At 49.8% G+C, this 13,481-nt stretch overlaps 1 protein-coding gene across 1 annotated transcript in view; it reads right to left on the bottom strand.

The window, feature by feature from the left end:
- Positions 1 to 95: 95 nt before the first annotated feature.
- Positions 96 to 13,481, bottom strand: part of EHD4 (EH domain containing 4) — a 91,957-nt gene continuing 78,571 nt past the window's right edge. The window contains exons 5-6 of the mRNA XM_061180446.1: positions 11,092 to 11,256; positions 96 to 4,191 (exon numbers count right to left, since the gene is read on the bottom strand). Of these exons, the coding sequence (XP_061036429.1) occupies positions 3,655 to 4,191; positions 11,092 to 11,256 (702 nt within the window). The 3' untranslated portion in view covers positions 96 to 3,654. The remainder of the gene's footprint in view (positions 4,192 to 11,091; positions 11,257 to 13,481) is intronic.

The following is a 13,481-nucleotide window of genomic DNA, read 5'->3' as shown; positions in this document are numbered from 1 at the left end:
CTCATTTCAGAAGGGATCCAAGGGATCCCTGCTTTATTCCCGAGACAGCTGGCACACAGTCAACTGAAAAACCAGAGCCAATGGGAAAAAAGTAGTGATTTTTTTCAGAAGTTTATTGATCAGTAGACGGTGTCTTTTTTTGACATTTCTAAACAAGATTACAAAAAAACAGAAGCATTGTGTATTAATTGCATTGGCTAATTGACACGTCGCCTGGTACACTCTTAGATTCTGCCCATGTCTACCTGGAAAAACTCAGTGGTTATCTGTCCTAAGAAAGTTATTTCTCTGCCACATTCCATGGAGGAAATAACCAGTGCCTCCTTAAATGCTTTCCTTATCTCCAAGGCAATCTGTCCAGGGTATTGTTCTGGGCATCAAGAAGGAGTGTAGCCATAAAGCGGGAAGGTTCTGGTGGTGGCTGTCAGGCCATGACTCTGGTGGTTAAACCCCATCCTAGGCGGCAGGCTCCAGTACAAGACATTCCTAGTGTGGTGCAGGGGCGGCCCCCCGAGACCCAGCAGACATAGCAAAGGACCGTGGTTGGGGCAGTGGGGCCAGGGCTCTGCTGAAGCCTCTCCTGCGGGCTTGTAAGGCGGGCAGCGGTTGGGGGAGAGCACGAGGCATTTGGCTTCTCCTCACATGCTCTCTGACCCACCTGGACACCAGTCCCATGAGATGGAATAAGAATCCAACTCCTTAAGGCCCACAGCTCTGTGGGAGGAGTCACAGCCCCCAATCCAGGCATTATTGCTGCATGATGACAAGTGTTCCGGAGAAGCCACTCCAGCCCTGGAGAAGTGAAAGCCAACTGAATGCCTGGCCCTCCCCACAGAAGAGCAGCCCCAACCCGGGTCATCCAAGTGTGTGTGACGAGGAAAGAATCCACGTAGGACGCCAAGCGGGTTGGACATCAGCGTGTGGCCGCAGAGCTGGGGGTTCTCGGCAGGTCTCAGTGCAACGCTTCTGTACAGACGGGTTCAGGAGGGCCTCACCAGCAGGCTCACAGTTTGGAAGTCGACTTCGGGAGGAGTAGGCAGAAGTTTTCATTTTCTTCCCCCTAAACTCAAGACTGCAGAGGTTTGTGTTGTGCGATACCGTGTGCTGTACAGAAAATAGATTCAAGATTCTTAGGTTTTCTTCTGTGAAATCATGGAGAGCATGAAGATAGTTTTAGAGTTCTGGAGTTTACCTACTTCCACGCCCCCCGCCCCATCCGTGAGCACTCTGCGGAGGGGGTACTTGGACAGCGGGGTGGTGCAGGGAGGCCAATACGGCCGGTCAAGGTGCCCAGATCCCAAGGGCTCTGTGTTCCCGGCCCTGCTGCACGGGGTCAGGGGATAACGGGTGTTTTGGACACAGACTCAAGGAACTCTGTGCGGGTCCTGGGACGATATGGGTCCTCGCTTGGCCGCCATCCCTAATGTCTTCCAGTGTTTTTTTTTCCAATCGACTATTTACGATGGGTGACTTCAGGTTTTAAGAGACGATATTGAGAAAAATGGACATGTGACTTCCTTTTTCTTCCTTTTTTCTCAGCATTCAGCTGCCAGATGTTCTCCCACCAGAGGTCATGGCGGGTGGGGTGGGGATCACCCGTGAGGTGTTTCCATCCATGTAGAACCAGAAACCTCCTCTGCGGCTCCTCTGAAACAGTATTCCTCTACATCCACATATAGACAAAACTTGGCCATATGTACATATCTACACATTAACAAGTGGCCAAAATACATACTCTTGTGACATACATGTATATATTTATCTTTATATATGACAACTGAGCAGAGTTAAAGAAGCAAGATGATTGTGAATGGAAATCATCTAACCTTGGCATCTCTATACCTTTGGACAAATGAACTCTCTCTCCTCCTCTCTCAATCTTGCCCTCTGCTGGATCCACTGTGCTTGCACGCCTGTGTGGTCCTCGTGCGTTCACAGAACTATCTGCTCAGATTACAGTACTGGAATTACAAATGTCTCTTTTCTATGTGTCTAATTAATTTAAAAGTACTCATTAAGACTAAAATCATGTTATGTATTTACTTCTCTTAAAACTAAATTATGTAGAAAGTAAGCTAGGGAGTGTGAGGGCTGGCATCTGGATAAATGCTTCTCTAAAATAAACACTTTCTTAAGTCTGCTGTTCTGCCCCTGATGTCGCAAGTGACACCAGAAAAAAAAAAAAAAAAGAGTTTTTTGGAAGACTTAGGTGTGACTGTTTGGATTTCATTCATTTTTGGTGCCGGCAGGGTCCCAGGCTATGCAGCCATCACAATAGTGATGAAATATCATATCTCTCTTATTGCATAAATAATGGTGAAAGGCACCTGCATCCCCCAGCTGGAGCCCACATAGTTGGGAGGGTGATCTTCACTGGACACAGGCATTTGGGCAAGTGGTCCAGAGAGGTTCACACAGGGCACCCAGGGAGGGAACATCAGGAGCTGATGTACAGGTAAGGGCCCAAATCCTACCTCGTGAGGCATTCATGGTATGAACCACACAGTCTTCTGAAGAAAAGGCTTTATATGAAAGATTGCATCTTGTTTCTGTATAAAGGCCTTTATCCTTTATATAGAAACTATATTTAAAAAACTAGTCATAATAAAAATGCCTATTTTTTATAAAAATAGTGTCTAACGCTAGTAGACTGACCTCTTCTATCTGACAGCCAGCTTGGGCTGGCCCCCCATCCCCTCTGTGGCCACAGGGCCAGGACACTGCCCGCACCAAGCCATGTTTTTTCTGGATTTAAATCCTGCCATTGACCAAGGAGTCTTGAGGACGTGTAACCACGCTAACTGACGACTGGGGAGAACCACCTCTTTTCTTACTCTAGTTTAAGTATGATAAACTTTGCTACAACCTATTGTCAGACAAGTAAAGCTAATCTTCAGATTTCAACGTGACTTGAAATGAATACTAGAACTCTTGCCAGGGGTTAATAAAGGTTGTGAGTTCCAAATTTCTAACCAAATACAACTTTGCTGGGAAGGCTCCAAGGCTGGGGGAGCCCTGGGAGGGCCAGCCAGCAGGTGCTGGGATGGATGCTCCCTGCGGCCTGGCTGCGGGCTCTGCGGGCCTACAGAAGGGACGGGGACATGCAGTCACGGTGCGTCCTCCTCTCAAAGCTGAGGCAGCAGTCTTCTCTTTGGTAGACAGTTTGGAGAGAACAGAAATTTTCTCAGGTGTTTTTTTTTTTTCACTCTAATTAGAGCAAGAGGCAAAATAAATAAGCTCGTCTTTGCTGCTTCCCGGTGCCCTCTGAGGGACAGCCAGGTTCAAAATGATGGACAGTCCAGTGAAGCCCAGCAGAGCCCCCAGCTGACACCCCGTGGCTCCTGGGATTCCACATCTGGGCTTCTCCAGGCTTTGGAGGACTCCTTGGACGATTTCCCTTTCTTCTCAACCCTTCCATCCCCGTATCCACCCCCTCCCCCCAATATTTTAATAGAAACTCTGGGAATTTTAAGGTGAAAGAATCTCATCTAGTGTCCAGTGTCTGCCCTCCCCATTCTACAGATGGGGAAATCGAGGCACAGAGAAGGCAGTGACTCGCCCAGGGTCGCTCAGTGAGTCAGTGGCAGCGTGGGCCTCCGGCCCAGGCCCCCCGATTCTAGCCCCACACCGCCCTCCCTGTGTGCGGCCTGCCCCTCAGTCGGCCTGCGGCAAGGATTTCCTGTGGGAGGGCGGCACGAGGTGCAGGGGCAGGCTGTTGGGCAGCTCGTAGCCATCGAGCTTGATCTTGATGAGGTGCTTGGCCAGTGCGAACTCCTCCTCGTCCAGCATGCCGTCGCAGTCACAGTCGGCCAGCTTCCAGATCTTGCCCAGGACGCTGTTGGGCAGCTTGGAGGTCACCATCTCCTTCTTGGCGTTGACGCCCGATATCTTGCCGTTGATGGGCGACAGAGTGTAGAAGAGCTCATCGTAGACAGGCTTGTCTTTGGCCACAACCCACTCCTCCTCATCGGCGCCCTCCTTGGCGCCCTCCCCGTAGCCCTGGTTGAAGGGGCCCTCGGCCGTGCCGACGAAGGCACCGCCCTGCACCAGCTGCGTGGGCATGCTCGTCTCCTCCTGGCTGATGAGGCTCATCAGGGACGAGATCTTGTTGCTCAGCATGTTGTCCACGGCCTCGATCAGCTTGGGCTTCAGCGAGTGGAATTTGGTGAAGTCATAGACCTCAAGCTGTTCCTGGAAAAGGAGAAACCACAGATTTGGTTAACGTCCTCCCTGCAGGAAGCAAATGAGGAGAGGGATGGCTGGAGGGGACGAATGCTCCCTTAAAGCAGGCAGCCCATGCTCTGAGCTGTCCAGAGCTCTCTCTCTTTGGTGGGGTCCCCACATCCGAACCCACCAGACATAGGAGTGGCTTTTGGAACAAGAGACAAGATGCATGAGATGCAACATTTTGCTACGGTAGCTAATCTGGGATGGCAGTGGCATGAGGGACGGTGATCCCCTAGGGCTTTGAGACAAAATTCCTTCACCCTGTCTTTTTTTAAAAAAGCACTCTAGAGATCTACTATTTTATCTTTTAAAGTATGTTACATACCTTACATACTTCAGTTGATTTTCACAACAATGCTGGGAGTCAGGAAGGGCAGGTATTAATAACCCCATTTTACAGAGAGCACAAGGGGTGTCCTGGCGGAGTCAAGACCAGAGCCCATGCCTCCTGCCGCTCGACTAGCCTCTTTGTGCTGTAACATGAAGCTGCGACAGAGCTGTCAGTAGAACTTATTTAGGTAAAATGATTATTTAAAGATGATGTTGATCAGTTAAAAAAATGTAGTTTAGGGTACAAATAGGTACAAGTTGAAACTGGAAAGAGAGAGAGGAGTAGGGATGGGAAGGGCAAGTATAAATGCAGCCACTAGAGCTGAGTAGTACTAGCATGGTCAGGGCAGGTCTCGGCTGCATCTCCCAGGAGAGCTGGGAGGAGTAGACAGAGCACAGGGTTTGCAGACGGCCCTAGGGGACGCGGCAATTGCCTGGCCAGGATGGGAGCCAACTGTAGATGCCACAGAGGCTCTGTGGATGGCTCTGTAGAAACAGTCCTTCCTGCCTTGGTTACCCTTTCTTCCTTCCATCCATCCATCCAACATTTACTGACCATTTGTTATGTGCCAGGCCCTGTTCTGGGATATAAATATGAAAAGCCACAGTCTCTGCCTTCAGGGAGCTTATATTTCAAAAAGGGCTTGACTTAGTTTACAGTGAAACAATGATAACATGAAATGGAAGAAAGTCATTAACAAAGGGAAAAGCCAAGTAATTGAAAGGAAGAGGAGGGGAATCATCACATCAGATAATGAAGGCTGAGAAAAGCTACACTCCTCAGCTGCCCTGGCTGGGGAGCCGGTGGGGTCACACCTCGTTGTCAGAGGGGAGAAACCACCTGTTCATCACAAGAAAGACAAACCTTCTCTGGCCCTGAACTGTAGAAGTCACTTAGGGAATTTTATAAGGGGCCTCAAAGATCTAGTGAAAATGTCTTCAATAGTAGTTTTGCCAAACAAACGCAGAGAATTCCAGGTATGGCAGTTTTTATATGGACTCTACATGAAGTATTTCTGTTTGGACAATCCTAGAGGGCCAGAGAGGGGACAGCCAGGTGTGCAGTTTTCTGGAGATGAGACAGGGAAGCTCTCAAGGGAAACAGCTTTCACATTCCCCTCAGACCTGACTGTTCTGGACACAAGTAATGGGACAGGGAGTTACGAAAAAACAAAACTTTGTGCTACCATAAATATTACACTTTGCTTGTAAAAAGTTGGGGAAAAAACTAGTAAACAAAAATAAAAATCTTAAATCACTTATAATACCATCACCCAGCAATGACTTTTGCTAACATTTTTGGGCATACGTTTATAGCCATTTTTACAAACACACACACACACACGCACACACACACACTCTTTAACTGAAATAAGACCACACTATTTAACAACCTGCATTTTAAAGAAATAATGTATCACAGCTTTCCATGATATCAATTTTTACATAACCTTTAAAAATTTTTTAAAATTTGATTTAATTTTTAAATTGAAGTATGGTTGATTTACAATATTGTGCTAGTTTCAGGTATACAGCACATTGATTCAGTTTTATATAAATATAAAGTGACTTGGTTTTATATATACATATACTTTTTTTTAACATCTTTATTGGAGTATAATTGCTTTACTATGGTGTATATATACATATACTTTTTCAGTTTCTTTTCCATTATAGGTTATTACAAGATATGATATAGTTCCCTGTGCTATACAGTAGAAACCTGTTACTCAGCCACAGAAAGGAATGAAGTATTGCTATTCGCAGCAACATGGATGGACCTCGAGATTATTATACTAAATGAAGTAAGTCAGACAGAGAAAGACAAATACCATATGATATCACTTATATGTGGAACCTAAAAAATAATACAAATGAACTTATTTGCAAAACAGAAACAGACTCAAGATACAGAAAACAAACTTATGATTACCAAAGGGGAAGAAGGGAGAGGGCTAAATTAGGAGAATGGGATTAACAGATACACATTAATATATATAAAATAGATAAATAAACTTATTCTCAATAGCTACATGATATTGAACTGTATAGCTGGGCCTTTCCTCATTTACCCTGTCCACGTAATTGGAAATTCAGGTCGTTTCCAATGGAGAATCAAAATTGTGGTCTCTAGGGTGTGCTGGCAGGGCAGACATTCTAGGCTGTTATTCTGAAGTGGAGCCCTGAGCTTTAGATGGTGGAGAGGACAGAGCGGAAAGCAAAACAGCCTGACATATCTTGGAGAGGTGCCCCCAACACTCTTCTCAGTAGCCAACTCTGTGGCTGTCAAAGCAGGCTGGCCTGGGCTGCCACCTAGCACTCGGCCTGAGCTCAGCTCAGAGTGGTGGGGTAGCACAGGCCTGGTTTCTAAGGTACATTCCAGTTTTCATGTCCTCCATCCTCACTGACAGACCACAGTCACCTGCACGTCATCCCAACATCAGCACCAAACAATGCTGCTAACAGTTTGGGGTCCTGCTACCGGCACCTTGGTCAGCCAAGGGAACTGAGAAGAGAAAGCCCAGGAGGAGGAGAGCAGGCAGCCCACACAAAAATCCCAGTGCTGCTGGGGTAAACAAGTCTGGATTCCCCTGGGTGCATGAACACCTACCCTCTTTCCTCATGAATGAGCCTGAGCTCTGGGCACACACAGAGCCTCTGTGTCCGGCCAAGTGGACAAATGAGGGCGGTGCCCACCCAAACTTTCCACCCGCCTGCAGGGGACGTGGATTCAGACGGCAAACCTCTGGAAAACTGGCCACGGGAAACGGCCACATATTTGCAGGGGTGGGCAGGAAGAGCGGCAGCAGCCGTTCCCACCCCGGAGGGCACATAGGAAGGAAGCCCTACACTCTCCTCCGTATGGCGCCCGCCTGCCCAGCCCTGGCCGGGGGGGGGGGGGTGGGGTGGGGTCCAAATTAAACCACACCATCCCTGCCCTCCACCAGGGTGGCTCCAAAACTTTTTATTGGGATGAACACACACTGGAGAATTTAAAGAGTTACCCATCAACAACTGTATCCATCAAAGCCACCAAGCCCGGGATCCTGGAATTCCCCCCCAAGAGACAAAGGTCAATCCCAGCCTAGCCTCTTCTGGGCTCTCCCTTGCCTGCTCACTCCCAGCCTGTACCAGAAGCTGTTTTTGAATCCACTGGGAGGGTCTGAGCGGATGGGGATGGCTCTGCCGCCCTCTGCTGTTGAAATGTTGCCAGCTCCTCAGCTGCGGCGGCCTAGTTCTCCAAGGAGGACAACTGCGTCAGCAATCAAGGCGGCCTTGCTAGTGTTCCCTCATTCTGCAGCACGGACACGTCAGCGCAGCAAAGCAGATTCCCTCCCCAATGGTGTAGGGCGGACACAGGCAGATGCACCACCAGGTCATGGGCCTCCCCCAGCACCAGGCAAAAGCCTGCAATATACAACTGTCTCTTTGCTATGGTGAAGAGTCACCCTGACCAGCTTGGAGAACAGAGACTTAAAGCCGGCCCTGGTGAGTTCTCCGTGAGATCCTGGGATGTGCAAAGATCAAAATCAAGTCATCTCCAAGCTTCTGCCCCTGCCGCTGTCCCAGACACAGTAAGGCTGAATGCCTGTGTTGGGGAAGATGTCAGATGCTCAACAGACTCAGGGATGGTGGAGGCCTTGACCCACACCAGGAACCCCCAGAGCTTCCTGGGTGACAGCAAACTAGCTTGAAGTAGTAAGCACACTCTCCGGGCTCCAGGCCTGCCTTGCTCCCTGGGGATTCCCTGAAAGGACTGGGGTGGTATGATCAGGGCCTGGCCGGCTTCCCAAGGAAGAATCCTCAGCCAGCTTCTAGGGGTTTGCTCCAGAAACCACTGGTCTATAAGCCCTGTGGGAGTCAGGCCTAGGTCAGGGTCTGAGAAACTCATTACCCTAGAGCCTGCTACGACATAAACATACACTAACTTATTAATTAACCTACTCAACACGTATTCACTGAGTGCCTGCTACACCCCAGGGGCTGGGGATATGGCCGAGAACAGGACATGGGTCACTGGCTTCATGGAATTACAGCCTTCTACGGGAGACACTAAATAAGACACTGAGTAAATTAATTATACCAAAGCACAGAGACACTTATGTTGTAACAAGGAGCACATGTCCCAACAAGTGGCTTTGCTGCCAAAACGTCACTGCCAGTTACAGTCATAGCAGCAAAGCCTGTAACCCAGAATGGACCTCTGTAGGGGCAAGGATTTTTATTTTTGCTGTTTGTTCAATGATTTATTCCAAGGGCCTAGAACAGTGCCTGGCCATAGTAGACTTAATTACTATTCTTAGGTGAATGCATAAATGAACACAGATGATGGTAGGACTGTGTTGATGGTAGGCACCCGTCAGGTAGGACTCCTGTTCCCAGTCTCAGGGCACCCAGGAGTCCAATGAAGGGGCCAAGGTGCTTGGTGCGGCGCCTAACCACAGGGTTCTCAGTGAAGGTTCAGGCCCTTCCTGTACTGCCCGGCTACATGGGCCAAGCTGCTCCCGAGACCTGAGGTGAGGGACTGCCCCTGTGACCAGCTCTGAGAGGCCTGGATGCCCTCTGACCGGCCAGGCCCAGGCTAGCATGGTCAGGAGTAGCTCTGGTCACAGAGTTTGCTCCCTCCGTTCAGGAGCTCCCCGGAGACCGGCAGGGGAGGCCTGTCAGGGAGACTTCAGGTCTCGGGAGCCGCACCTTGTGGGTCGGGCATCAAGGGAGCCTCAGGAGGCCAATGAGCCACAGACGTCCCATCAGGCCATCGTGAGCACTGTGTATTTACTCACAGCTTTCATTTCAGTCAGGAAACCAATTTCCCTTCCAAAGTATCTGAAGGATGCCAGGAAACAGTTGTCCTTCAGTTGGGTCACGGGGGTGCAGGGCATAACCCAAGGGTGTGAAAGCAGAACCTGCTCAGGAAGAGGCCCCAGGAGCCCTCAAATTAGCCATCTTGTGACCAGAAAAAAATCCAATTCATCCTCTGAGTACAGGAATATCAACTTTACTTCTAAAAAAAAAGTGTTTCTATGTATTTTTTTAAGCCGACTAAATCATATTTGACTAGATCGTATATACCAGATGCATTCACCCTGATCCCAGGCATCACAGCAGTAAGTGTAACCCACTCCTATTTCAGTGTGTACTTTATATACAGAGAGTTTACTTTAACAAACCCCTTAGGATCGATGCTTCCCCTCCTGCGGCCTGATCTTGCCTCTGCGCTTGCCCTTCCTCCTCCCTGACCCTCCCCCCCAAACCCACCCCCATCCCCACCCCAGGCAGGCTGGCAGCTCACAGGCCCAGAGTCTCCAGGGTGCAGCCAGTATGCTGTACACTCTCTTTGGCCCATGTAGATTCTTTGAAATTCTGAGCCAAAATTTGAAAACCAGGGGACTTTACATACAAATCCAGATCCCCAGCTTCTCGTGAAATATCCAGGCCTGCACTCCCACGGGGCAGCGACCACTGGGCAGGATGGGGCCTCCCCACCGAGGGGGGCAGGGCACACGCCCCCCAATCTGCCCCAACCGTGCGCCCTGCAAGTTCTCACTCACTGCACTTGCAGAATTGTTTTCCTCCCGGTAGAGACATGTTTCTCAGAACCCACATCTCTACCAAATGTGAGCAAACAAGAGGTGGTCGGGGGGGCACCCTGGTCTCCTTTGGCGTGGCCCGCCTGCCTCACTTGTTTGAGTTACTTTTGGCTGGTGGCCGCAGGCATCTGAGTTGTGTTGCCTGCTTTCCAGAGGGGACTGTGGCCTCCAGGGCAGACGGGTCCTCGCACCGGATAAGCAGATGGTTGGTCAGGCTCTCTGAGGAGCCAGGTGAGGCGGCCTCGCTCGGGAGGACATGGTCAGCATAGAAATCAACGGTCACCTAACACCACGGCGGGGAGGTGGACACACGGGTCAGGCCAGGGTGGCAGCACCCACCCGGGGTCACCTGGGGCTGCCCAGACACATCTCAGGGAGACTCTGAAATTAGGCCAAAGGCTGCCCGAAGCTGACCTTTAAGCACAGTCTTCAGTAAGCACAACCCGCTGTGTCTAGTGAACTCCCGCCGTGGCCACAGCCCGCCACGGCCTCTGACTGAGCCCGCAGCAGCAGCGCTGCCCGAGCGCGTAATCCCACAGCGCAGGGCACCGCAGGGGAGCGCAGGCTTCAGGAGGCCCTGGAAGTGACCTCCAAGGTCACGCTCGGCTCTAATTCCCTTAAGGTTCTGGGATTCTAAAAAACAGGTGTCACTTCTGTGTCAAAACAACCTTGAACACAGCCTAAGGGAGCTGTTCACAGGATTTTTTTCAGGTGAGCTTAATTTACTTCTTGAAATGTCTCCCTTTTTGTTTAAATGTTTCCGGAAGCAAGCAATTTCTGCTTTATTCACAGGAGCCTATTATCATGTATTACTAGGAAGACGAATTGACCGTGTTCCCCTCCATTCTAAACCATGAAACCCAAATGTGTACCCAGCAACCAGCCGGACAAGGTGGCAGTGCCCCTCCATCCCCACTGGTGACATTGTGATGGGCCTCGGTACCTGCATTGCCTTGACCTCGGGGAAGTCCCCTGAAGAAATCTGGTATTCTCGCTGCAGCTGAGTGTAGATTTCTGGCAACCTGCTGATAAGCTCTCTCTTCTTGTTTTCTTTTCCAAATACACTTGGCATCTCCTTCTTCAGGTGGCTGATGATGTAGGCATGTACCTGAAGGGGTATATGTCAGTGAGGACGGGCCATTTAGAAGTGCACCAGAGAAGGACAAACAAGATGGCATCTTACATGCATCATAGCACATAACAGGCATCCCCGCAAAGTCATGGTGCTCAGGACAGGAGGAGGGCAAGGACCTGGGGGAAAGGTATGGGGGCACCTGAGTGGGAAAGACCTTGGTTCTGGTGATTAACCTCAGAAGACCTAAGAGAAAGTTTCACCAGGGCCAGTGCACGGGAGCACCAGCAAATGAAGCTGGAGGCTGATGGAAATGGCTGATCTGCATGGAAATCTGTGCCTGGTGAACCGTGAGATGAGAACATCCATAACCTCCCCGTGGACAGTTTAGGCCCCAAGATCACTGAAGTCATTTCTGCACAAGACCAGCTGCCTAGGGCCAGGCCAGACAGCAGAAGCTCCGTCTGAGAGAGGGACCCCTGGTACATGAGCGGGGAGCCCCAGAAACCTTGGTCACTCAGGGGTAGCAGGCCTGGCACTGTTACCCGAAGGGTGGTGAATCCTGCTGGGAGGGCTCTACTTGGCTTGCGTCACTTTCTTCCCTAACATTTCCACCCTTCTACTGATTTCCAACTTTAGGATGTTAAGAAACGGTCATTACAAAAGTTCTCTTCGTACAGCAGAAACTAACAAAACATTGTAAAGCAATAAAGATGTTTAAAAAAAAGTTCTCTTTGTATATCTAGAATTCTACAGAGTAATTTAGAAGTCAAGAAAATAACTAAAATAAGAAAAGATGAAAAACAGAGCAGTGATTACAAAAAGAAAATGACTGCGTAGCTATGGAAAATCCTATTAAAGAAAGCAGACGTCTACTATAATCTTGTGGAAGAATGGAAATTGAATAAAGGGGGTAAGCATTAACATCCCATGGCTCAGCTGAGGGCCTCTGTGTATGGACATACACTGGGCACAGCCAAAAACATTTTGCTAAGATTTAAACACTAAAATAAGTGCATAATGCAAATGCTGACAGGCTCGGACCAGACAACGCTAACTTCGCCATCTACATAAAGGTCATGTTAACATAAGCACACACTGAGCTGCCTGACTATTGCTACAAGTATAGGTTGGGAGAGATGCGTCTAAACCTTCCTGTCACTAGTAAACTTATTTATTTATTCATTTTTAAACATCTTTATTGGAGTATAATTGCTTTACAATGGTTAGTTTCTGCTTTATAACAAAGTGAATAGTAAACTTATTTACTTTTCAAATTAAAACAGCTTAAAATATTTACATGATTCTTTAAGATAACCAGAGAAATCCAAGGTTTGGGAATCCTTTTATTTAGAACGATGGGCTTCAACTGCATTCCTGAGGATATGATGAATAAGTGGTAAAACTAGTAAGACTGGTAATTTCCTTGCCTTGATTAGTGAATGCCTGGCTTGGTTTGGATGGGGCTGGGGACGGCCCTGTGTAGGTCCGAAGGCCTTGGCGGGGCCGCCATATTCCATCGGGGAGAACCAGCTGTCACCAGCTGTCCTTGCATCATTTCCTTGGCCTCGGCCCTCCTGGATCCTCTGGACTGGGCCTGTGGACCCCTCTCTCTTCCATGCTCTGGCCTGCCCTGCTCTGGAGCCCACCCCAGCTGAAGCAGGAAGTCCCACTACCTGCTCAGCTTCCCATCCACGAGGGCATCTTTCCAAGACCCCTTCCCAGAGCCCAGGCCTGGGGCAGCTGCCAGGCCCCTGTAGAGCTCCCCAAGCCCCCTCCCCACCTATCAGTGTGGTACCTCGGAACTGCCAGGCCCCTGCACAGGTAAGGCTGACTCCCCACCCAGCCCCTAGCTCCCCTGGGAATGGCACCCTGCTCTTGAACACTGCCTGGTCCCCAGGGGCCTGCTTTCCCTGGGCTGGGCTGCAGGTGATGTGCCCCTGCCACAGCCCTCCACGCATCGCCTGGCACCTGCTCCCTCATCCCTGCCCTCATGGTGCTCACCGCTGATGACTGAGGCTGCTGGATAATGGGCCAACCTTGGACGCCAGGCCTCCAGGGCCCTGACATAACTGGGGCGGTTCCTGTGCCAGGCCTCAACTCCCTCCTCCTCCCACCTGCCTGGCTCTACCTGAGTCGTGACCCTCAGGTGACCTGCTCATGCTGCAGGCTGCTCTCAGCCTCAACTACTGGCCTGTTTTGTGGAAGTCCCCTGTTGTACTGCCTCTGCATGGCCGCCCCCTCCTGCCCTTCCCTGGGCA

This window comes from Eubalaena glacialis, chromosome 2 (genome assembly GCF_028564815.1).
Source record: "Eubalaena glacialis isolate mEubGla1 chromosome 2, mEubGla1.1.hap2.+ XY, whole genome shotgun sequence".
NCBI lineage: Eukaryota > Metazoa > Chordata > Mammalia > Artiodactyla > Balaenidae > Eubalaena > Eubalaena glacialis.
This window is presented reverse-complemented; position numbering and strand designations above follow the sequence as displayed.